This window comes from Theobroma umbraticum, unplaced genomic scaffold, assembly GCF_002168275.2.
Source record: "Theobroma umbraticum cultivar Fairchild unplaced genomic scaffold, ASM216827v3 scaffold_67.0, whole genome shotgun sequence".
In the NCBI taxonomy this organism is placed as follows: Eukaryota; Viridiplantae; Streptophyta; class Magnoliopsida; order Malvales; family Malvaceae; genus Theobroma; species Theobroma umbraticum.
This window is the reverse complement of record NW_018397262.1, coordinates 2252670-2278373: the sequence shown is the minus strand read 5'-3', so window position 1 is coordinate 2278373 and position 25704 is coordinate 2252670. Positions and strand designations below refer to the sequence as shown.

The 25704-nt window shown below is 32.2% G+C and overlaps 2 protein-coding genes across 2 annotated transcripts; both read left to right on the top strand.

Annotated features, from left to right (window-relative positions):
• Positions 1-1203: 1203 nt before the first annotated feature.
• LOC110419948 (E3 ubiquitin-protein ligase RHA2B-like) lies at positions 1204-1762 on the top strand. Its single transcript, XM_021433085.2, has one exon. The coding sequence runs from the start codon at positions 1234-1236 to the stop codon at positions 1651-1653; it is 420 nt and encodes a 139-aa protein (XP_021288760.1). The 5' UTR covers positions 1204-1233; the 3' UTR covers positions 1654-1762.
• Positions 1763-9971: 8209 nt separating this feature from the next.
• Positions 9972-10391, top strand: LOC110419985 (E3 ubiquitin-protein ligase RHA2B-like). The gene has a single exon (XM_089784163.1). It carries the CDS (start codon positions 9972-9974, stop codon positions 10389-10391), a length of 420 nt encoding a protein of 139 aa, XP_089640289.1.
• The last annotated feature ends 15313 nt before the right edge of the window (positions 10392-25704 follow it).

The following is a 25704-nucleotide window of genomic DNA, read 5'->3' as shown; positions in this document are numbered from 1 at the left end:
TCATATGCCTAAATCAGCTACAGGTCCCATTATATTTTCTAAAAGGTTGAATTGTTGGTGCAACTTTTAGATACTCACCAAGGCCACTAATCTCTGCTTCCCCTGTCATTCAATTCTTCCTTTCCAATATTTTATTTATTTACTCCTCTACTTTATCCCCTTTTTATTCCTGTATTTTCATCGTTAAAATAGTTATAACATAACAGTTTAATGTTTTGAGATGACATCTTAGAATTTGAGATTACATTTTAAAATTTTGAAATTTAAATCTTAAAATGAATGAAAAATTATCACTCATTTCGCTACTCAAAATCTTTATATATAAAGAAAGGACCCTGATTTTCAATGAAATTGACATTGGATGATTAGGATCCATTTGGTTAATGAGTTTTTTTTATTTACTTTTTATTTTTATTTTTGCAAACAATGAACAGAAAGTAAAAAGCAAAATATAAAATACCTAGAACATTAATTTTATAAAAAGATTTAAATTTAAAAAACAAAATACCCTTAATTGACTTTTTCTTGGGGGTAATCTTCCTAAAAATAGAATACACAATTAGTGATAATGAACAATTTGTAATAGTAGAGTATTTACTATTGTTGATGGATACATACCATGCTTTATAAACTTTTTTTTTGGGTAATCACCTTTCTGTAAGTCTTTGGCCTTTCTTGGCAATATTGATGGATACATACCATGTTTTTCAAATATGCACGTCTTTAGCCATTTTTGGCAATATTAATGAATACATACCATGCTTTTCAAATATATACATATATATAAGGTTTGTCTTGGGTACTGACTATTTAACTGAGATGCATGTATCTCTGGTTCAAATAATAGGGTTGAAATCCCCTTTCTAGACTAGAAAAAAGAAAAAAAAACCCTTATCCAATGCTTGGCTTTCTCATCAGCGAAGTCCTCTATACACGCATGTTGGTTTAATATATCCAAAGAAATTCTCATGCTCAAACGTTGGCTTAGTATCACAAGCTAACATGTTGTTGTTTCAATTTGATGACGTTGGCATTCAGCTTCTTTCAAATCCCGCATGTTTGAATCAGTCTTTGACTACTATCTTTCCAAAGCATTCCTTTTGAATGGGACGTTTCAGACTTTCAGCACGTGCCTCTATAAATATTCCCATCTATATTCCAGCCTTTACGAAGCCACTTATCTATCTTTCCTTCGCTCTCTTTTCCCCTGTCTACTCTCTCTGTCTCTCCACCATGCTCATCGACAAGCTAGGCAACTACTTCTTATCTTTTCTTTCAATCGTTTCGCCTCTGAAATGGGCATGGAACTTCTTGCTTCTTCACACCTTGTTCCCTTATGACATGCCAGGAATTGGCGAAGATCTTAAGCTAGGGAGGTGCAACTACCACAAGCAAGAGTCGGATGAGGAAGTGGTTGAATGTGCTATTTGTCTATGCAATATTGATGACGATGAAGAGATTAGAGAGTTGAGATGCGACCATCTTTTCCATAAAGTTTGCTTGGATAGATGGATTGGATACCGGAATTCAACTTGTCCCATTTGTCGCAGTTGTATGACTCCTCGGAGGCTGGTTGCCGGCATGGAAGTGATGCTTTTCAATTATGTTTCTTTTGATGATTACCGCCGCCGTGATACCTGGTGGCTTCGTTGAATAGGAGTTTAGTCGGGGAGGAGGCTTGAACTTAAACTTTTGACTTACAAGTATCAAGCACACCTGCTAAGTTATGTGACAGATAATACTTCTCCTACTCCATAATCCATTGATGTGGCTTTGTCAATGGTGCTTAAATTGAAGTCCGAGATATGCCAATGCTATGAATTCTAAGACCAAAAAAAAAATTATGTACTAGATCAACCGAAGAGTATTATCTCCCTTCCACCTGATAGAGGAATCTTCTTTTCCTTGTTGAGACGAGTCACAGTACAAGACAGAAGGATTTCCATGAAGATTGGTTGATTTAATTCTTTTCTTGTTGTTTCATGAATATAATCTTCTCTTTTTTCATTTTTTGTTAAACTCCTTGTCTCCATTGAAGTGGAACTTGGTTTAAGATAAATCTAATAGCTGAATGAGACGTTTGAGATCAAATAGTATGAAGACATGCAATCACCAGCTACCAAGAGTATAGAAAGCAGTAATGAAAGATAAATATTATAATTTATAAAGTGAAGGGTATGTTACGTACATAAATATAAGAAAAAATGTTAAAAGTTTCGACAGCTTGATTACTCATAAAAAAAAATGTTTTTGCAAAATTACAATTTATTATTTATTATTTTCATGTCATTTCTGACTATTGAGTTATCATAAAATATATATACTAATTGATTTTTCATTTATTACCAATTAATTATAGATTTGATATGTGCTGTTTTTCCTAGTGGAAGTTGTAATGCCGATATGAGTCTTTAATCCTTGTTATGATTTTAGACTTGACATTTCTGTAATTTATCCGTCATTACATATAAAATCATGACTTTCAAAGCCAATATTCATCTAACCTGATTGAATGATACATGGATACATGAATTTTTCTTTTAACATACCTTAAATTTCCACTCGTTACACAAGCTGTTTGAATTTAAGCTTCATATTTGCTTCCTGAGTTGATATACAATATTAAATTGAAGAGAAAGTTAAAGTTAAGCCGCAAGAGTCCAAAACAGAGGATGACGAACCACAGAACTAGCCTTTACCATCTTCGCTCTTCAATATTTCATGTCAGGCGATGATAGTCTGCAATGCATGCAGTTGAGAGTCAAGGGTAAAGAACGGCGTCTTTGTTCTATTTTTGTTTGATGAATAGAGAAAGATGGCTCCTTTTCTCAACCTTAAGGAGGGTAGAGCTTGTCTGTTTCTTGGAACTTAATTTTGGTGGCTACATATATTAGGAAATTCTAAAATCAATTTATTTGTTTCCGCCTACTCCAGTTCTAGGCATAATTGGTGCAACGGCATTCACATGTATGCAGGGGCGGAATTAGAGCATTTTAAAAAAAGGGTCAAAGAGAAAGAGACGTTAAATAGTTAAAGAGAAAATTATATATAATTTAATTATCATTTATCTAAAAAATTATATAAAATTTAAAAATATTCAACATACAAACAAATGCACATCAACAGTAATAATAGTGTCATTTATATATATGACTGAATAAAACTATAAAAGGGATCTCTCTCACTCTTTGCGTATAAGAATGGAAGAGAAAATAATTTTTCAAACTCAAATGAATTACCTCTTTACTTTGTGTGTTCTAATTTTCTTCTTATTTTTTATTTACCTCTTAAATTGTTAATTAACATATTAGATTATTGGATTGAACTACTGAGATATAATATATTATGATAGGCTTAGATTTATATTAAAACTTAATAAGTTTGGATTAGCACACTCACTTTTTTTTAAAAAAATTTGATAGGCTTAACATATTAATTTGGAATTTATTTGTTAGGCTTAATTAGTAATATGTTAACCATAATGACTCTAATTTTATCAAATAGTTTGAAGAATAAAACTAATTATTAAACAAAAAATTATTTTGAAAGCCATTAAAAATATATATAATAAATAAAATTGTATTGAAAGAAATATAATTATTTTATTCTATCAATTTCTATGTATGTCCTTGTTACTTAAAGTTTGCAATATATATACTAGAATGAATTAGTTATTCTGAATAAACAATAATATATTGATGAAGTTCTTAGCAACAGTGCTACACTGTAACTTATATTTGAAAAATTACATAATAATTTATTTATTTTTAAAAATTAAAATCATAGAAAATAAAATATATGTAATAGAAAAAAGAAGAACATAACAAGTAGAAGATAAAATTTTCATATGTTATAATAAAAAAGAAAGAAAAAGAATATGATTGGTGGTTCATAGAAATTTATATAAAAAAAACTATAAAGATTTAGAACGTATAAGTAAATAAACTAGAAATAAATAAATAAAAATAATAATATAAATTAAAAGAAAAAATTAAAAAAAAAACTTAACGCTGAGTCTAGCAAATAAAATTATTTTGTTATTCTATATTGTATTAATTATTAAATAAAAAATTATTTTAATGGGACCATCAAGAAAATTTATAAAAAAATTTAAAAAATTTATATAATATGTAATTTTTTTTTAAATTTTGGATCCCCCATCCTATAAGGAGGCTCTGCCTATGCATGTATGTGGCTATTAACACTACAGTTTTTATAATAAGTACGAGGAATTTTAATGGTGAAGAAGAATTTAAATTTTGAATCTTAACGTTACAGTTTAAGAAGTCAAGTCTTGTGATAATTATAAATCATACAAAATGGATCAAAAAAATATAATCCGAACACGTCATATACATACTTGTGTATATATATATATTTGGTTTTATACAAAAAAGATGGAATATACAAAGAAATCACCATTAGAATTGCATGAAAATACAAACAATATTGTCACGAGCATTTGGCCTTTTTGGATTTTGACTCATCTAAATTTTCTCTATATTATTAATTTATTACTCTCTCCAACCTATAAATATTGTCTTAATTTAACTTAAAGGCCGAAGTTTTTCAATTTTGAAAAATTAGTTTTGAATTTTTAGTTCTAAAAAATTTAAATACTAAATTTAGGATATAAAATTGGATTGTTTTACTATTAAAAATAAAATGTTAAGTAGTGTTTATTGCTTCTTTTCCTTGGAAAATTATGATACTTTCATTAATGAATGAAAGCTCATTATGCTAGGTTGAAGTCTATATAGCCCATGATAGCAGACTCAACCTAGTATTCAGCCCTCATGAATGTACAACAAAATAAAGTCCCAAAAATAAGGGATCAATTGACCATCACTTATTTACAGATCATTACCACTCAAATCCCCTCACTTAAACATGAATAAAATTACCAGCAACTCAAATCATTTAAGATACGATTAATTAATTGTGTTCTGATGTACTCGTGATCTGTTTATTTTCCATTTTTCTAAATGTGTAAATGTACTGTGTAGAGATATTTAGTATACGATTAAGACCCATTTATAGAATCATATAGATATTTGTTCTTTTTACCTTAAATTCATAATGCTTAATTCCAATTTTTAGCCCTCACCTCAATAGTAGCCTCCTTCAAGACCCTAACTAATCCAACCTCGCACCAAGACTCCAAGCAACGTCGGTCACCCATAGGCCACTTTTTACCCACCATCACGACATCCCATCGATTTCTTCTTCTTCTTTTTCTTCTTCTTCTTCCTGTTCACAAAAGTAAGGAATTGAATTCAAGTTTGTGCAAATACACATTTCTCTCTTTTCACATATAGCTAGTTGTCACGTACCTTTGAAAGACCTACTACGAGTGCCTTTGATGTTCTTTAAAGGTTGAACTGTACACCACGATATCATCTAAGTAGATTGCCATGAACTTGTCTAAATATTCATGGAAAAACTGATTCATCAATGTACAAAAAGTGGTAGGAGCATTGGTTTTCTAAAAGGCATAGCAAGAAATTTGAATGCACCATACCGCATCACATAGATGAATTTTAATTCATCTCTTTCGACAACTCTTAATTGATGGTAGCCTGATCTCAATTCTAGTTTGGAAAAGTACTTTGCACGACTCAACTGGTCAAAGAGATCTGCTATAAGGGGAATTGGATATTTATTCTTGACTGTGATTTTGTTCAGAGCTCGATAATCTACACACAATCGCAAACTCTCATCTTGCTTTTTGTGAAAGAGTACTAAGGCCCCAAATGGTGCATTTGATGGTTGGATAAATCCAGCTTGAGTTAGCTCGTCTAATTGCTTCTTTAGCTTTACTAACTCTAAGGAAGCCATCTTGTATGGCCCTTTTGCGGGCGGCTTGATGCTTGGAGGTACTTCTATCTCATAATCAACAGCTTATCAAGGTGGTAGGACCTTGGTAACTATTTTGGCATCATATCTTGAAACCACACATGGCTGTTCCTTGAATAATATTAGACAACTCACGACAAGAAATGGGATGGCTTATGCTTTCGTCATAAAATCCAAGCCCAAGAAAAAATCAAAGTCATCTATAATGGCTACAATCATGTTCACCTTCCTTTTCCAAGAACCAATCTTACCCTTTATGTCTCTGGAGTTCCCCATAATAGCTGAAGCTAGAGAGTTGATTGCTTTCATCTGCTTGAAGTTTTTCTCAACTTTGAGATCGCATCTTGTTGCCTCTCTTGACGTAATGAAGGTATCAAAGGCCCTTGTGTTGAGCATGGCTTTGGCATTTTTATCATTAACCAACACATCAACATCCATGAGACCTTGTTGAGGTTCTTTCTGTATCTTTTCTAATTATGCTTACAGTGCACTAAGGAATCGAATAGAACCCATATGTTCCCGTTCCTCTTCTATTTCCTTAACCAGGGTTTAGGCTCAAAATGCTTCTACATTAGCCATACATATTGCGTTAAGAACTGTTCAACGTGGGCATTCAGCTACTTGATGAGGTTCATTACAAAGAAAACAAGATATCAGGGTTCGAGGTTTGAAGCCTCACAGCTTAATTGTTCTTAGTTGTGGTGTGTCTTGAGTGAGTGGTCTCCTTTCTTTCCCCCACTTGAGAGTCTACTAACTCTTAGGAATTTTGCCCCACTGTTGGAGTTTGAGGTACTGGTTCTTGATGGAGGGTCCTTCTGTTTATGGGAGTTAGCATTATAATCAATAAGATGTTCGATGGCCGCCATTGCCGAAGCTACATCCTGTACTTTCTATCGCTGTAACTCTATCTTCGTTCATAGCTTCAGACCCTCATAAAAATCGAACAATTTATCTTTCTCGATCATTAGGGTAAAGAAGTTTTGCACAAATTCTCGTACCGACTTGTTTATGTAAACTCTCACAACTTTCACCGAGCCATGTATTCTACATTTTCAGGGAGCAACTGGTTCTTTAATTCTCACTTCAAGTTCATCCAAGTGTTGATACAGCACTTACCATCAATGAATTTGAAACGTTGCCATAACTTTTTGCCCGCAATAGTAAACATTGAAGGCATCGCCATTTTGTCCTCTTCCGACTTTGTGCGCACAACTCAAAAACACTGCTCAATATCAAAAAAGAAGTTCTCTAGCCCCTTTGTATCACTTACACTCCAGTACTTTGGCCTATTTATCTCAATCTCTTGAATTTGCACTAGCATTACTTACAATAATAAGCAAAAGATTTACTTGAGCTTTCAATTCTCCAATCTCGTCTTGAAGAATGCTCAACACATCTTTGGTCTCATCACTCAGGCTATTAATCATCTTGGACAGTTCCCGCTAGACTGTTCTAATTTCATCTATTCACTCACACGGGACCATTTGAGCTTTTACTGCAGCCACCGTAGCCTCTAACTCATCAATCTTTTGATAGTCCTCTGGTGAATTCTGCGTGATCACCATGTTTACTCTTTGGCTCAGCACGTCTCGTCTTTACTGATACCAACTGTCACGAACTACACTCTTTCGTTTAAGTATGCGATAGTTCATGTGGCGCTTGAGTGGACGATTCCACACAAGCTAGTTAATAACTTATTTGTATCTGAACAAACATCAACACTAGCCACAAATTAGATTAAGGGAATGCACATCGAAATCATAGGGTATACCGAATCTCATATATTCAACCACTGGAGTCACATAAAGAAAAGTGTTTTATTAATATGAAAATGAGTACAAAGGGACCAAGACACGTCATCATCAAACCATAACGGTAGCCATAGATAATTTGTTACAAACATACCTTTACCAGTGAGACAGCCCAACAATCCGCCGACTACTCACCTCTTATAAAGAGTTTACGATGATTTACAAGTATTTCACTAATAGCCATTATAATATGTGAGATGGGAACATTCTCTTCCTAAAGGGTCTTCCTCTTAAACACTTAACAACTAGTTCTAGAATTGTTACCAAATCCCATTATAATGTTTGAAAGAGAAACATCTTCCTGGTGACTACAAAAGATTTAATTTTCTATATAATTCTACCTTATCATAATCCTATACAAAATTGACTCATGACACATAAGACTGCAAGTTGGCTTGATGATGCATGCAGTTTGCCTTGCTGCATGCGACCTGGCTCGTCAACTTGTTGTAGGCTGCCGCGCGCCCCAAGTAGATTGCCAGTGTGCCTTGGAAATATAGGGGGTTCTCTCTCCATCTCATGGCCTGACGGAGTTAACCAGGGTGCTGCCTTTTCATTGATGCACTCATGGGCAACCCTATCCTTCTCTTGTGTCTGGAACCACAAGCCGTGACATGTGCATGGTGTCATCGCTATGGTGATGAAAATTCCACAAGCTCTTATGTGTAAGAGAACTTTTAATGTAAAAGTTAGAAAAACAATGAACCTTTTTTCTAATTTGAATAATTATATTACTTGATGACTTTTGAAGTATCCATTGAACGTGATAACACTTGGTTAATGTTTATGTCATCTTTTGAGCTATGAATTTTGCTTGAATGAAGATAGTCTATTTTATGGTTATATATGTAGATTTTATTCTTGTTGAAAAGTAGTGAGGTTGGGTGGTCCGGCTCGTGGTGCAGACTTGAATGCTATTTTATTCTGGTGAAAATTAAATGTTAGCTTAGTTCCCACCTCCCATCCCTTCGTGCAATTACGCCGTATTGACCCCAGTATGCTTGACTTGTTAATTCATTTAGCTTAAAGCTAATTAATTGGATTTGTTTGTAAAATTTCGGACATTAGCAATTTCTTTTTTACCAATCACATTACATTAATTACAATGCAATGCTTAAATCTTGCGCCGTCAATTAATTAATTAAGTTTCCTTTATTAAATAGATTATTATCTTATACATCAAAAACTCCATATAAAATGACATGTTAATTCAATAATTATTTTAATTTTTGCCCCTAATTGTAGTCCATAAATCGCATGTTCTAATTACATGGTAGAAAATAATAACAATGATAGAAGAATAATCCTCCATTGTAAACCTGTACTTGAATGCAGGAAGAATTGAACGAAAAGGAGACTTGACTAGCATTTGTGTGGAATCATGGCCACCACCAGCATCGCAGGAGCCCACCTTTCTGAAATGGCTAAATGAACTCTAGGACCCATTTTATTTTCTAACGTTGAATTGTTGCTAGAACGCTTAGTTGCTCACCAAGGTGACTAATCTTTTATATGACTCATTATCGCTTTTTTTATTTTTTATTTTTAATTTCATCGCTAAAATGAAAAGAGGTTACACCAATATTTAATTTGAGTTATAGCTTAATGTTTTCAGAGCTAGACATCCCAAATTATTAAAATTAGAAGTTTTATTTTAAATAATTTGAATTTAAATTTTAAAATAGTTGAGAAATTATCGCTCATTCTATTACTCAAAATTGAAAACTATTTCTTTTGTCTGTCTACAAAAGTATCTCTTTACTTGTACCTTTATGATATGTAATAATATCTAAAAGACTTATCTGTCTTGCTGAGCATTTAACTAAGATGTATGTATCCCTTGTTCAAATAATCCCCATTCTTGGATGGGGAATCCAGTACTTAGCTTTCTCAGCAGTGAAGTATACACGCAACACCGCACGTTGGGCTAGTATGTCCAAAGAAATTCCTCTGTTCAAATATGGTAAGTATAGTATCCCAGTCCAACATCTTGTTGCCTCAATTTGATGACGGCGGCACACAGCATCCTTCAAATCCTGCATGTTTTAATCAACCTTTACTGCTACTAGAAGAAGTTTTACTCGTAAGAAGGATATTTAAAAGAAAGTTATCTTTGACTGCTATCTTTTCAAAGCATTCCTTGACAACGGGACGTTTCAGCATCAATAGGCGCACACCCCTCATTTATTTTCCCAACACGTAACTCTATAAGTATCCCCATGTGTTCCAGCATTTTTTGAAGCCATATCATCTTTCCTTCACTCTCTTTTCCCCCTACTCTAGTACTCTCTCTGCCTCTCCATCATGCCCATCCACAATCCAGGCAACTACTTCTTTTCTTTCCTTAAAATCGTTTCGCCTCTGAAATGGGCATGGAACTTCTTGCTTCATCACTCCTTGTTCCCTTATCACATGCCAGGAATTGGTGAAGATCTTAAGCTAGGGAGGTGCAACTACTACAAGCAAGAGTCGGGTGACGAAGTGATTGAATGTGCTATTTGTCTATGCAATATTGATGACGATGAAGAGATTAGAGAGTTGAGATGTGACCATCTTTTCCACAAAGTTTGCTTGGATAGATGGATTGGATATCGGAATTCAACTTGTCCCATTTGTCGCAGTTGTATGACTCCTCGGAGGCTAGTTGCCGGTATGGAAGTGATGCTTTTCAATTATGTTTCTTTTGATGATTACCGCCACCGGGATACCTGGTGGCTTCGTTGAATAGGAGTCTAGTCGGGGAGGAGGCTTGAACTTAAACTTTTGATTTACAAGTATCAAGCACACCTGCTAAGTTATGTGACAGATAACACTTCTCCTACTCCATGGTTCATTGATGTGGCTATGTAAATGGCGTTTAAATTGAAGTCCGAGATAGGCCAATGCTATGAATTTTAAGAGCAAAAAAAAATAAAATAATAACAATTATGTACTAGATTAACTGAAAGAGTAAATGAAGGATTCTTCCTTCCTTGTCGACATTAGTCATAGTCAAGACAGAAGGATGTCCATGAAGATTGGTTGATTTTTCTCTTTTCTTGTTATTTCATGAATATAATCTTCTCTTTTTTCAGTTTTTGGTAAACTCCTCGTCCCCACTGAAGTGGAAATTGGTTTAAGGTAAAACTATTAACTGAATAAAACGTTTGAATTCCAAGAATAAGAAAACATGCTATTACTCGCTTTCAAGCGAATCAAAGTGGTAATAAAAGATAAATATCATAATTTGTAAAGTTAAGGATATCTTATGTACATAAATATGAGAGAAATGTTAAAAGTTTTGATTGTTTGATTACTCATAAAAAATAAATATTTTTACAAAAATACTGTTTATTATATATTATTTTCACGTCATTTTTTTATTAGGGATTTTTTTTAGCTCTCAAAAATAAAGTGTTTTCGAAAATAATATTCTTTTTAATTTTAATTATTTTTAGTCAAGAGAAAAGATTTTTGAAAAAAATTATCCTTAATGAAACCTTCTCGTATTCAAGTGCCATGCTCTCTGTTTTTAGCTTCCTTTTTCCTACTGATGTTACACATCATTTTTTTTTATGATTATAGAAAATATAACAAATAAAATTACTCAAAAGCTAATTATCCAAATTAGAGTATTTTGGATAATATTTTTTTATCCAAATATATTTTATCTCAGTAGTAACATTGACATTAAATAATTTTTTAATATATTTTCATTTTTATGTCAAATTTCATTTTTATTTTAAACTTTATCTTTATTGTTAAGGTGTTTAACTCTAAAAGTTTATATTCTCTTGAAATACAATGATAGAGAGCAAGCTACACACTATATTTAACAAATGTTGTTATTACATTTCAAATTCAAAAAAATATTGTTACACTTGGAAAAAAAAATTGTTACGCGTTTTAATTCCAAAATTTTATGTTGTAGGTGAAATACAAAGGAGCAAGTTACATGATATGTTTAATAAATATTGTTACAAAATGAGACTCCAAATTTAAGTAGATGTTAAAAACTTTAGCAAAAAATGTTAAATGCCAAAACTTCTGTAACAGATATTACACGATAAGGTCAAAGCTTCAATACCAAATGTAACAAACTAAGGTCAAAGTTTTAACACTAAATATTACACGCCAAAACTTCCTGCTGATGTTACACGTGGCATGAATCACTTTGTTACATGCCAAGGCATGCTCTACTAAATTTGAATCATTAAAAAACTAAACACCAATAAACCCAAGAACTTGTTATTACTCACCATGCTATGCTTTTTGGTTTGTAGATCGACGATGAGATGGTAAGAGATAAACAGAGAAAGAGTTTTGAGAACGTGAACCAATAAATCCAAGAATATGTTGCTACCTTCCATGTCATGCTCTTTGGTTTGTAAATCAATGACGATATGATAAAATGATGAGAGATAGACAAAAAGAGATAGTGACGGTAGTAAAGTTAAAGAGTGTTGGATGGCAAGAGAGAAGAATGGGGAGCATAGCAAACAAATGGCGCGAGAAAAATTGGAAGCATTTAATTTATCTGAAATAGTTTTGAGAGTATTTTTGTTATCTCATAGTTAAAATTGGGTAAAAATAATTAACTTTATATTGAAGGCTATTTCTGAAATGAGCTTATAAAGATGACCATTTATCACAATTTTTTCTTTTGACTATTTGAATAGTTATAAAATATAATAAGTGATTATTCATTTATTACCAATTAACTATAGATTGGATTAATGCTTTTTCTTGAAATTTAACTAACCTGTACCATAAAAAGTTACCATCAAACTCAATATCCATCTAAGCTGATTGAATAAAACATAAGTGGCGTTTGGTATTTTGTTAGGAATGTTATTACTAGGAATGTAATTGTTAAGCATGTGATTGCTGAGAATGTGATTACTGAAAAGATAACTTTATAACGTTTGGTATAACATGAAAAAGTGATGATTCTAGAGATGTGATTATTGAGAGGATTACAGTGTTTATTTATATATGATATATAAAGTTGAATAAACTCAATTTTTTATTTAATGTAAATTTTTAACGTTTAACTTTATCTTTTAAAATAATAAATAATAATATGATAAAAAGAATATAATATTTAAATATTAAAATTTATAAAAATTACTAAATATTATATTTTTAATAAATAAATATTTATTAAAACAGGTGAGTGACTAAATATGTTTTTTATTCCATACGATGGAAAACACATATTTTTCATTTGATATGCCTTCTCAGGCCTAACCAAAAGAGAGAAAAAATAAAAAAAAGGTTGCCAAGAATTTATTTATTTTTTTGAAAGATAGGCAATTATGTTTGAAAGCATATACAGCATGCAGAAGCCCATAATTTGTTTTCTGTCTCTCGAAAGTCTGACAATCTCCTCTCTGTGGTTCCTCCAGCTCCCTTTGTAGCCAAGAAGTATAGCATCTGTCCTGTGCATTGTAGGTCTTCAGTTATCCAACCAGGCAGACCCCCTTGAGAGGATCTGCAAAATCTACAGCAAGAACTTCTGCTCCTCCTCCTATTCCTTTCTAACCCAACAACATTCATTATTTAAATTATACTTCCTACTTCTTAATTGTACATAAGTTTTAAGAACTTCAATGCGACTCTGCAGATTGATAATACGACTCTGCAGCTAGGCTTCTGGGCGGCCAGAGGAAGAAGAAGAGAGAAACAGAACAAAGGGTCTGCAATAGAGGTGAGGACAGTTTGGGGAAAATTTTTTTATAACTTTATCATTGTTGAGGGAAAGTTACTGTCCCTTTGTGAAAGAAGGGAATGGCATTCCTCAACTCTTTGCAATGACTTTACAGCGGGGAAGACCTTTCCATGTCTAAATGACAAACCAAACATTGCAAAGACTTTACATCCATTTAAATTGCTGGGATTGTAACCAACTCACACCATACCAAACGTCCCCATAGATGCATTCACTTTTCTTGTGAAAAAGACGCTGATGTCAGATCAACCTTTCACTTTTAACACAGTAAATTTCTACTGCTTACACAAGTTGAATTTAAGCGTCATATTTGTTTCCTGAGTTGATAACAATTATTCATAAAGAATCAACATTTTAGCCGAAAATATTAAATTGAAGAGTCCAAAACAGAGCATGACGATACTACAGAACTAGCCTTACCATCTTCGCTCTGCCAATGCTTTCCTAGATATTTGCGAAATGATTGTAATTCCAAACATTTAATAAGTAACATGCGTTTCGCTGAATATATGTCTCTTTATGGGCTCAGCTCACCGCCAGGTGACGACAGTCTGCGATGCATGCAGTTGAGAGTCAAGAACAAAGAAGGGCGTCTTTGTTCTTTCTTGTTTAATTAATAGAGACAGATGATTCCTTTTCTCATGCTTAGCGGGATGATGGAGCTTGTCTGTTTCTTGGATAATTTTGGTGGATGCATATAATTGGCAACTCTGAAATCAATTCATTTGTGTCCTCTACTCCAGTTCTAGGCATAATGGGTGAAATGGCATGCACATGTACGGGGTTGGCTATAATACGAGGAAGTTTAATGATGGAGGCGAATTTGAATTTTGAATTACGATCTAAGGAGTCAAGTTATGTTACAATTTTAAATCATATTAAAATGAATAAAAAAATATAGTTCGAATAAGTTGAACACATACATGCACGGTGACGGATCCAAAATTTTGTATGAGGGGTGGTGAGAAATTATACAAAGTCATAGATCAGGTCAATGATTCGATTTCGAATAAAAAATTAATCACTTTTGAAATAAAATTAAATTATAACATAAAATTTCATTAACAATTTAAACATAAATTTTCAAATTCACCAATATAAATAGACATAAAGTAGAAAGAAAAATTAATATTAGATTTTCACATTATGCATCGTAAGTCGTGCTCAATGTGCTTTCATACTTTCAAATTCATGCATGACTAAATCTATGTCAATAATCCTGACAATCTCTCTATCAATATAAAAGATGAATGAACTAACAAAAAAATCATCTTCCATCTCATTACTCAATCTCGTCTTTACAATTTTCCTAATTGAAAATGCATGTTCTATAGTTGTTATAGAAACTGGAAGAGTTAAAGTAAGTTAAACCAAATGATTAAGAAAGGATATAGAATTGATTTTTCTGTCTTTAATATTAACTTGCATAGCTCTAAAAGAGTTCAAACACTTTGCAAACATAGATCTTACCTAATATCAAGTTTAAAATGCTCTAATTCATATTTCATATGCAATTAAATGATCTAGAAGAATATACACAACTGATTTTTTTGCCTTTAACATTAATTGGCATAATTCTAAAAGAGCTGAAACACTTTGTAAACATGGATCTTGCCTAATATCAAGTTCAAAATGTTACAATTCATATTTCATATGCAATTTTTCTTAGTGAGTGAAGTCATCAAGGTAGGACTTTTGAGCAAGTTTGCAGATGTCATCAATCTTGAATAATTAAATCCATATTTAGGACCAAAAGATGAGTTAAGGAAAAAAAATGGAATAAAAGAAAAGAAAAATAATTCCAAAATTCGGGCCGAGATGAGCTAAGGATTAAAAAAGAAAAAAAGAAAAGAAAAATAATACCAAAATTTGAGCTAAGGGAAAAAAGGAAAAAAATTCTAAAATTAGAGTTAAGGAAAAAGACGGAAAAAGAAAGAAAAGAAAAATAATTCCAAAATTTGAGCTTAGAAAGGAAAAAAAAGAAAAAAATAATTCCAAAATTTTGCCTCAGAAAGGGAAAAGAAGAAAAGATGAGTTAAGGAAAAAAGGGAAAAAATAAAAGAAAAATAATTCCAAAATTTGGGTCTGGATGGGCTAAGGAAAAAAGAGAAAAATGAAAAGAAAAATAATTCTAAAATTTGAGCTAAAGAAAAAAGGAAAATAGATATAATTCCAAAATTTGGGCTTAGAAAAAAACAAGAAACGAAAAATAATTTCAAAATTTGAGTTAAGGAATGAAACAAAAAAAAGAGAAAAATAATTTCAAAATTTGGACTTAGAAAGGATTAAACTTAGGTATTCAAAATTTAATTTAGGTTCTTTTTTAGTACTCCAAATAAATTCTTTTGATTTGTTCAGGGATGACAAAGTCATATATTTTAACTTTTATACACATAAAAATAAAAAAATGAAAAACTGTACCTCCTCTTAACATGCACATATATTTTTTTTGATTTAATACAAAAAAGACAGAACATACACATAGATAAAAGATATCACCTTTTGAATTGCATGAAAATACAAACAATATCATCATTAGTATTCAGCCCATTTGACATTTGGGTTATATAACTTTTTTTCTAAATTATTAATTTATTACTCTCTTTCTTTCATATATATATATATTGACTTTTATACATATTAAAATAAAAAAATAAAAAAATTAAACTGCCTCTATGCATGCACATGTTTTTTTTTTTTTAATTTGGTACGAAAAAGACAGAATATACACGTAGCTAAGGATATCACCTTTTGAATTGCATGAAATACAATCAATATCATCATTAGTATTCACCCCATTTGAATTTTGGGTCATCTAACTCTTTTCTATATTATTAATTTATTACTGTCTCTATCTCATACATATATATATATATATTGTCTTAATTTAACTTAATGGTCCAAGTTTTTCAATTTTGATTTCATTTTATCTTAAATATATCAAACTATAAAAAAAAACATTTTCAAAACCTTGAATGAATAGGTTTTTAAATACGTCTTCATGAACATTTAGTTTAATAAACAATTTAAAATACTAACTGTGAAGGTTTTAGAAGTTATCATGCAAAAAATCAAACTAACTCCAACATTATTTATTATTTATGAGACGGAAAGAAGGTGTATGTCTTGATTTCATAGTGGAGAAATGTTTTAGGCATGTCAAATTGGCAACAGTTAGTAAATGAGAGAAGTGGGGGGTGGGTTACTGGCTGCTCTATTTCTTCCATATTTCTAAAAGCTTGACCGCAGACTGAGAACTTTTGCTTTGAATTGAGTTCCAAGAAATAAGTTAAATTTAATGCCATGAAAGACTGGAAATTAAATCATTTTCTTCACTGCCTGAGTTATGCTATGGTAAAAGACGTTCAAGGTGTGGACTGTTTAGTTCAACAGTTTGACAAGAAATTTGTCATCATTCCATTGTTCTTATCTGCCAAATGGCAACTATATTCTTTAAGCGCAGCTTTTTCTTTTGTCTTGTTTAGGCAGTTGATTTCTCTCTCTTTTACACGCACACACTCATACATAACATAAGTTCTTATTGGTATTGGAGGGGCCAATCATTTGTTATTAGAATAAATTAATTACAAATCAAAGTATCAATGCAAAAGAAATGTTGTAGCAAAATTCGTCATAGTAAATTACTGTAGCATGACGGTATAAGATTATAAAAATTTAGTTTTGAATAAATTGTATTATCAAGAAGGTATTTGAAAGTAAAAAATTGATTAAAATATATTAATTTATATTTAATATTATGAATTATTTGTTTATGATGTCTATTGGTTTCAAAGTTGATCTTGTTATCTGTCAAAATTAAAGTATCTTTATCTTTATTAAAAAAATAAACATTTTCTCTTTAACGTAACTTCGAACTGTTTTGATGAAACTATATAGTTGTACGATAAAAATTTTAAAACATAGACATTTAGTAGAATAAACCAATTGAAACTCACATATGATAGAGGTAAAACTCTGATCCATTGTAAATTTGGTCAGTCCAAGGAAAATTTCTCGTCCATCTGCTTGGTCTCCTACCCCCTTTCTCATTCCTCAATTTCCTTTTGATTTTCTTTTCTTTTTAGTTTTTCTTTTAAATTTTAATTTCAAAAAATACAAATAATGTGATATTTTTAAACATGTGGAACATATCTTATTATTTATTTTTTACCATGTCACTCACTCATGTAATTAACGAAATCTAGTAAATTATTTAATCGAAAAGTTGAATTCTTGTTATAGTTCAGATATCAAATGTACAATTAACCCTTTTTATTAACTATTTTCATCTCATTCCTAAATGTATAATTGTTTCTTAAAAGTCACTATATGATTCCCCCTAAGTATTTTTTATCATTGTGATTTCTTTGTAGGTATTTTCTACACATTACTATTTGGCTTTTAAGTACACTTGTTTTTTTTGAAAAGCAGAATATCTATATTAATAAGATAATCATGTACAAAATTATCAAAAAAACAGGACCTGTCTGTCCCTCCACAGCTATCGCACTCAAGACTAGCAGCAAATCAAAAGAGAAGCAACCAAAAACAGGAGGGGCCTGTGTCACGAGGAAAGTGTCTCTATCCCACATCGGATAGGAACGAGAGGTCCTGGGCTCCTTATAAGCGGGTGTGCTGCACAACCCCATAAGCGCATTTATGGGAAAGAGAGTAATGACCCCGTGACAAAGTGGTATTAGAACGGACCGGACCTCGTTTGACTCACGTCAAGCGTCCGGGTCCAGGAGGACTCAGGGTAGGTAGGGTGGCAGACGGCAGCGAAGACGTTGCCGGAATCGGGTGGGAGAGAGTGTTACAAGGAAAGTGCCTCTATCCCACATCGGACAGGAATGGGAGGCCCTGGGCTCCTTATAAGCGGGTATGCTGTACATCCCCATAAGCGCGTTTATGGGGAAGAAAGTAATGACCCCGTGACACCTGTCCTTATACAGTCATATCACTAAAAGGCAAATAACGTGTCTTGCTTGGTGGTAACGTGTCTTGCCTGCGTTGACCACCAGCCTTGCTTGCCCCAAAATTATGTTAGATATTTTTTATTTGGGCCAAATACAAATTTCTATGGCAATGTGGATTAGAATTAACGCACTTGCAAACATGCAAATACAAAGGAGGTGTTTACCTTTCAAACAGTTGAAAAAGTTTGTAGTTTTAGCATGAGTTAAAATCATATGGGTTGATTATTAAGCAGGTTGAATAATTGCCTTCTATATTACACTAATTTACCCACATTTCAACAATTCTAGATTTAGAAAAGTAAAGAACCAGTAAAATTAAATTACTTTGAAAATTAAACAAGAAAGATGTATACAACTCAAATTCTACTACAAAAATTATATCAATAAGAAAGGTAGAAATCATACTTTGTTTGTAGAAAAGGTATTCATTCATCTTGGTCCTCTAGTAATAGATGCTACTGAATTTTTAATTTGATTATTTATTCAAAGTGAAAAATCGTTATTACAAGGTGTAATGTGAATATGTCCTCCATGACCGGAAGAAGGAGCTAAGATTAAATGTGGGTAGGTGGGGCAATATATAAGTTAAGGTTTTCTTTTTTTAGCAAGAATCAAGTTAAAATAAATAAATTAACTTAAAGTTTATTTGCATAAAAGTTCTTACATTATTGTATTCCATGCTGTCCAAATAATATCAAAAAAAAATTATGTATAGAAATATGGTTTTAAGAAATTTACATTTCTATTTTCATATTTCTAAAGTTGTAATTGATAGAACTATAACTATATAAAATATTTGTTGAATACGTAGACAAATACTGAAGAATTTGTTTTAATACATTAAGAACTCAAAGATTTTAAATGAAAAGTTTGAAAACTTTATTGCAAAATCATAAAAAAATTGAGCAAGTTAAGGGGTCAAATAAGGATTAATAAAAATTAAATCAAGGAAAACTGAACGGGTTAAATGATCATTTGAAATTATTAGGAGAGCCACATAAAGGTTGTAAGAAAATGAGAGAAAACCTTATAGGTTAAAAAGCAATTTTGGCAAAACCAGGGGGCCATCCCCTCAAAGCATCGTAGCTCCATCTCTAACTATAGTAAAATACAAAGGTGGTCCTTAACCTTTGAAGTAAGTTTCATTTTAATCCCAAAGCCCTGATCAATTGCTTTATTTAAATCTCAATCTTTTTTTTTCTTAATAAATCGTTGCCATTGAGTTCTTCTGTTAATCATTTTGTTTAAAGTGGATAAAATGTGCTTAAGTGGATAATCTCAAATATTTTTCCGCCTAATGATTTAAATTAATTTTAACCGTAATTTGACGGTAAGACTTTATCAAAATAGTTTACAGGGACTTGTGGTATTTAAATGGAGCAATTGAAAAGATAGGAATCAAAATCAAAATTTAATTGCTAAAAGAATAGGAATTTAGGGTGCATTTTACTGTCAATCTCGTACATTGGATTTCAGCAGATAATATGTCATTTCTGTTTACCTTATGGGAGAACTATCATCCATTATTGCAATGCTACTTTCCTTGGTTGGAATTTATGGTCTTAATGTCTAAAAGCATATGCAATCTTTCTCGAGCTTCGCTCAACGTGAAGAAAAGTCATTTTATTTACTTTGGTAAGCCAAAAAAAAAAAAAGCCACTTTTTAGAGGATACGGACCTGATCCGAAGTTGGTTTGGCCTTTTGGCTAAAAGCAAAAATCATAAACCCTAAATTTCCAACCACGTTTTAGCGACAGACCCCAAACTTTCCAGCCACGTTTTTAAAGACTTGTGCTTATGCGTCCAGGACGTTGGGTTGGTATGGTACGGTGTGGCATGGTTCATCACCCTTTGAAAATTCCCACGCCAGCTTTCGACAGGGTTCACCTCCTTGATTCCTTTTTGTCTGCCAAAATTCAACACTGATGGCTCACTTACTAGGAAGCCTGGTCAAGCTTGAATATGTATATGCAGGTGGTGTTTTTATCTTCACTGATAATGAAGGAAATTGAATACATTGCTCCTCCTCGGAATGCATAATGTTGGGGATTGAAGTCTCTAATTCTACAGATATAGAAGACTCTTGCTCTGTTTCTTCCTAGCCCCAGACACCTGGCCAGAGCCCTGACCCCATCATTAATTATTTGAGAGTGGTTTGACAGTTGCCATATGTGGACTTAAGAAAAAATTAAAGTGGGAATTAAGGACCCAGTGATTTCAACAACAAAACCAAACTGCAGGAGAAATCAGTGGCCCTATTTTTGTCTTCTCTCTTTTAGGAGGAGAAACTGTAGTCAGGGATTTGTTGGCGATGCCGGATGTTGACAGGCCATGCCTGTGATATCACGGGTAAGATTCTTTTATTTTCAATATTATTGTAAATGTATTAAAAAAATATTAATAAAAATGTAATTAAATCTCCCACTAAATGCTTTCAAACCTATTTTTTGGTTTTTTTTTTTTGTAGAAAAGCATTTGTCATTTCAAATTATGCTCCAAAAATATAAGAAATCCCTTCATTTTGGAAAAATATGCTCACATCCATGATCCATGGAATGTTAGGTCGAAATCTACTTTAAATATATAAAAATAGTGTAAATGTTGTATTTTATTTATATGTATTTTTAATATTAAAAATTAAAAAACTTGATAAAACTCGTAAATTACTCAAGTCAATTATTACAAAGCTTGAACTCGACTTAAACCCGTTACTCGAGGAACTTGACCATGAGCTTGGCTTGATAATCAACATGTTGAATTGGAGTGTAGATCTTGACCCACATGTTTACATACATGTTTTATCAAGTTTTGTAGCCAACATGTTTTTTGGCTTGATTATTTACAACCGCAGTGCAGATCTTGCTATCTAGGTGGTGACTTTATATTAAGTTGCATAATTAGTAAATTACTATAGCATTTTTCCTGCTAAATAAAAGTAATGTACTTTTTGCAGCGAATGGTTATGTTGTGTATGTTAAATAAGAAGTACTATCATGCAGTGAGGGAGTTAAGGGTATATATTCAAAGAAATTCGAAAGCAATGGGGACAAAAATGAAGGTGAGCCTTTAAATATTTGAGGAACCAAAAAAGGTCATACAGAAGATGAATTAGCTTTTGAAATGGGAGAAATATAAGTAAGAATTCCAAAACTTCACAAAAAATTAGAAAACCAAAGGGGAACCAAGCAAGAATAAGTAAACAAGAATAACTTTAATTTGGGCACTTCTTAAAGCAAAATAAAAAGAGGAAAGTGAGGAGAGGCTGAATCGAAGAAAAGGAGAGAAATGGAAGAACAAAAGAAAGGGAACACAAGTGTAACAATTGAGATCGTGGGAAGGAAATCTTTGGGATTGTTGCATAAGGCCCAACCAGGAGCATGTTCTTAACTGGTTATGGGCAGGCCAAGGCCCAAACATAAAAGAAAGAGAACACATAGGATTCCAAAAGTTTTACTCTAAGAAATAAAAGTTACAGCCTATTATAGCCCATTTTATTTCTGAAATTCAGGTGTACCTTTTATGTGCATTTCATTTAGTGACTAGAATATGAAATTATCTTAGCAAAGCTTACTAAAATATCTTAATGATAAAATTTCTCCCAAAAAATTTGTTATGCTGATTTGTTTGAGTAAATCTTGAACTGTTTCTGAGCTCCCAAAGTGTTGGAAAAGTTTAAACATTCTTTTTCAATACATGAGCCAATTGAAATCGTGATAAAATTAAAAAATCCCTAAAGGTTATGTAACTATGAAATAATTAAAGCAGATTTGTCAGGGAGATGACTATACAAACAAAGGATAATTCAAATCCTTCGAATCATATTTTAGCTCTTGAATTATAAGAATTGTTTCAACGTATTTTAAATATAAATATATTGTGTTTTCTCGTACAATTTCCCTATATATTAACTTATATTCTATTGCGTCAAAGAAAATAAATTTTTTATTTCAAATATTTTATGCGGTATTAGAGCAATCTCTCTAACGAGTTAAGATCCATGGCCAATTCTTCAACATCCAACACCATTCCCTCCTTTGCAACAACAACTCAACTCACTGTTGAGTCCTAACCAAAACCCATAACCTTTTTCAATTTTGGAGCACAAATTGCTTTAAAGCTCTCAGCCACCAATTTTCATGCATGGAGACGTCGTGCTCAATCTCTCCTTGCCGAAATGAAGTTAATTAGCTACGTGGATGGAACTATTTCCCAACCATCAAAACTAGCTACTCAATCAGATGGGTCTACCACACCCAATCTAGATTTTATTCTTGGTTTTGTCAAGACCAGCTCATTGTGAGCTTACTCCTATTTTCTATGACCGAAAGAGACAACATTACTCTTTTCGCATGCGAGACCTCTCCCCAACTGTGGATGGCTCTTGAAGCCAAATACGCAAATCCATCACGTTCTCATGTTATGTTCCTCGAGAATCAACTCCAACGAAGCCGCAGAGGCTCTCTGTCAAAAGAATAGTTGATGAACTAGCTGTTATTGATCATGCAATTGTCAAGTGAGGATTGATCATGTATCAAATTCAAATAAAATATAGTAAAATAAATTTAAAAAATTAAATTACATTTTACCCTTCAAGGATCTCTTTCATATCAAATTGAATACAGAATTAAATTAAAAATAAAATTATATGATTATATCACTTTACCCAAATAACAAAAGATGATGAATCGTTTGTTAAATCACCAAATTAGTGTTTAAAAAACTCAACCACCTTAACTCAATTGTTGCAAACCAAAGCTGTCTAAAAAAATTCTTATGCAGCCTCTAATGGTGATCTACACTAATGAATTAACAAATTTTTCTTTAAGGATTGGGAGTGCTATGCCCTTGACAATATGTTAGCAAAGATGCACTTCATAAACTCATAAACTCATAATCCACACAAAAAACTTTCGGATTGAACACACAAAAGAAATCAAGTGAATGAAAAAATATTTTTCTCCACACAAGGAGCGGCAAGGCAAAAAAAATTTCTAATGTGCTGTTTTTCTAATTTTTTAGCCACTCTCTCATTTTGTTTGGAGGCTATAGTAAGGTATTTGTACCTTGGATTAATTTTAAATCCTAATTACAAATCTAACTTGTAATTACCAATTAATCCAATAATTTGATTAAACAATTTAATTAAGTCCTTAAAAAGCCCAGTTAACTCAATTGTTTAATTTAATCAATTAGACTCAATAACTTAATTAAAAAATTTAATTAATTAAACCCAACAATTTAATTAAACAATTTTAATCAATTAAGCCTAATGAATTAATTTAACAATTTTAATCAAATGCCTGAGAAGCTCATAACTTTTAATTTGATTAAGTCCAACTTTATCACATCTCCCATTTTATTTTTAACATTCATTTTAGGTGTGTGACTCATTAGGTTTTTAACATATTGACAATGAACTCAACATATAATTCTTAAGTTAAATTTGGAATTAGATAAATTTATATTACTTTAAATTTATCATTAATCAAGTCAACTAACTAGAGTTCATAGACCAAGATTGGGATGTAGCAATCCATCATGGCCACCCAAATATTAGAAGAGTCAAGATAGTTTGACTTAACCTTTTAGTGAGCAGCCTTTCAGTGTAATTCATTCCTTCATCATATATCCTGGAGATGATAAGAGTATGGTGCAGTGTTTACTCTTATTGATCTCCATATTCGTTCTTAAAGTTTGATCATCAGCTTTAAAAAGATTTATGAAACTTTTTTCATAATCTTTAAGTCATCTTAGCCAAGGACTTTAATAAGCTAATATTAACCAAAAACAGTTGAGACATGTCTCCTGAATCAATTGGGGTGATGATTCCTATCTTAACCACTCATTTGCCTTCACTTGCTTCTTACTATATACAAAAGTATCTTGTTTTGGCATCTTTAGTTAGGCACCCATAAGGATAAAATCAAAGCATAGCACTTCGTACATAAGATAACCTAGTGTCTTAAGTTAAGGGAATATTTACATAATAGACACATAAGAAGTATTATATAGACACTTGAGTGAAATACCAAATGCATTTCTCATGGCGGGTTAAGTTCAGTGAACTTACTATTCTAAGCAAGCACCTATATTCTAATTTCAAGTATCTCTATACTTTAATCTATGAGATTGATTGCTTACTTTCAAAGTAAAGAACATAGAATATACTAGTCTCTAAGCATCATTGATGTTCAATCTCAATAATGCATTGACTAGGAAAATTTTGAGATTATGCTTTGATGCATAAGTTTCTCTAATCGCAACCCATTACAGCTCCCTTGCAAAGTATATTAACCTCATAGACTTCATCCAATTAAACTTATAACTCATTATAATTGATATCTTATTGATGAAGGAAAACCTCTGATCATTCAACATGAATGATATTGTTGCATAATTGGAATCAAGCCTTAACCAATCCTAATTGGCTGTAGGGCTATCCCAACAATAATTTCATATGATGATATTACTCTTTATGTGTTTAATGGTTTAGGTGCAAAATACAAGGATATTACTGCCTCCATCCGAACTAGAGACCATTCATTCTCTTTTAAAGAGCTTCATAACCATTTAGTTGCTCATTAAGAGTACTTGAAACATGATGATGCTGCTACTAAAGTTTCTATTCCCACTGCCAACTTGCATAAAAAAATGGATCCTTCAACAAGCACTTTTGATCTAATTTGTCAACTCAATGTTGCAATAGTGGGGCTTATCATAGCACCTTAAATACCATTATTTCACGCTCACCTGGGCACAACACTATCAATAGTCAAGGTAATCAACAACGCAACAACAATTACGATCCATAAGGTCGCAACAGTAGGCCACCTCTTAAATGTCAATTTTGTGATCTCCAAAGGCATATAGCCAAATACTACCCTTAGCTGAAGCAACGTCCTATTGGGCTTTTTGCCAACCTTGCAACATCTACCATTCTACCGCCCACTAATTGGATGCTTAACACCAGTGCAAGTCATCATGTCACTATTGATCTCAATAATCTAAGTCTGCATTCTCATTGTGATGGACTTGATGAAGTAAAGATAGTTGATGGTTCAAGTTTGCCCATAACTCATGTTGGTTCTACCCAACTTCCCACCTCTACCTTTTCCTTTCTTTTGCATGATGTTCTTTATGTTCCAAAAGCACATCATAATCTTATCTATATTTCGAAATTCTGCCAAACCAATAATGTTTCTGTTGAATTTCTTCCATTTTCCTTTTGTGTGAAGGACCTTATAACGGGGGCAAAATTGGTGCACAGCCAAAGTAATGGTGATCTCTACACCCTCCAACCTATAATAAAAATTTTCTCACCTATCATTACAATTGCACTCTCCACCACTCG

Coding starts and splice junctions, on each gene's coding strand:
- LOC110419948 (XM_021433085.2), top strand. CDS start 1,234: ATGCTCATCGACAAGCTAGGCAACTACTTCTTATCTTTTCTTTCAATC.
- LOC110419985 (XM_089784163.1), top strand. CDS start 9,972: ATGCCCATCCACAATCCAGGCAACTACTTCTTTTCTTTCCTTAAAATC.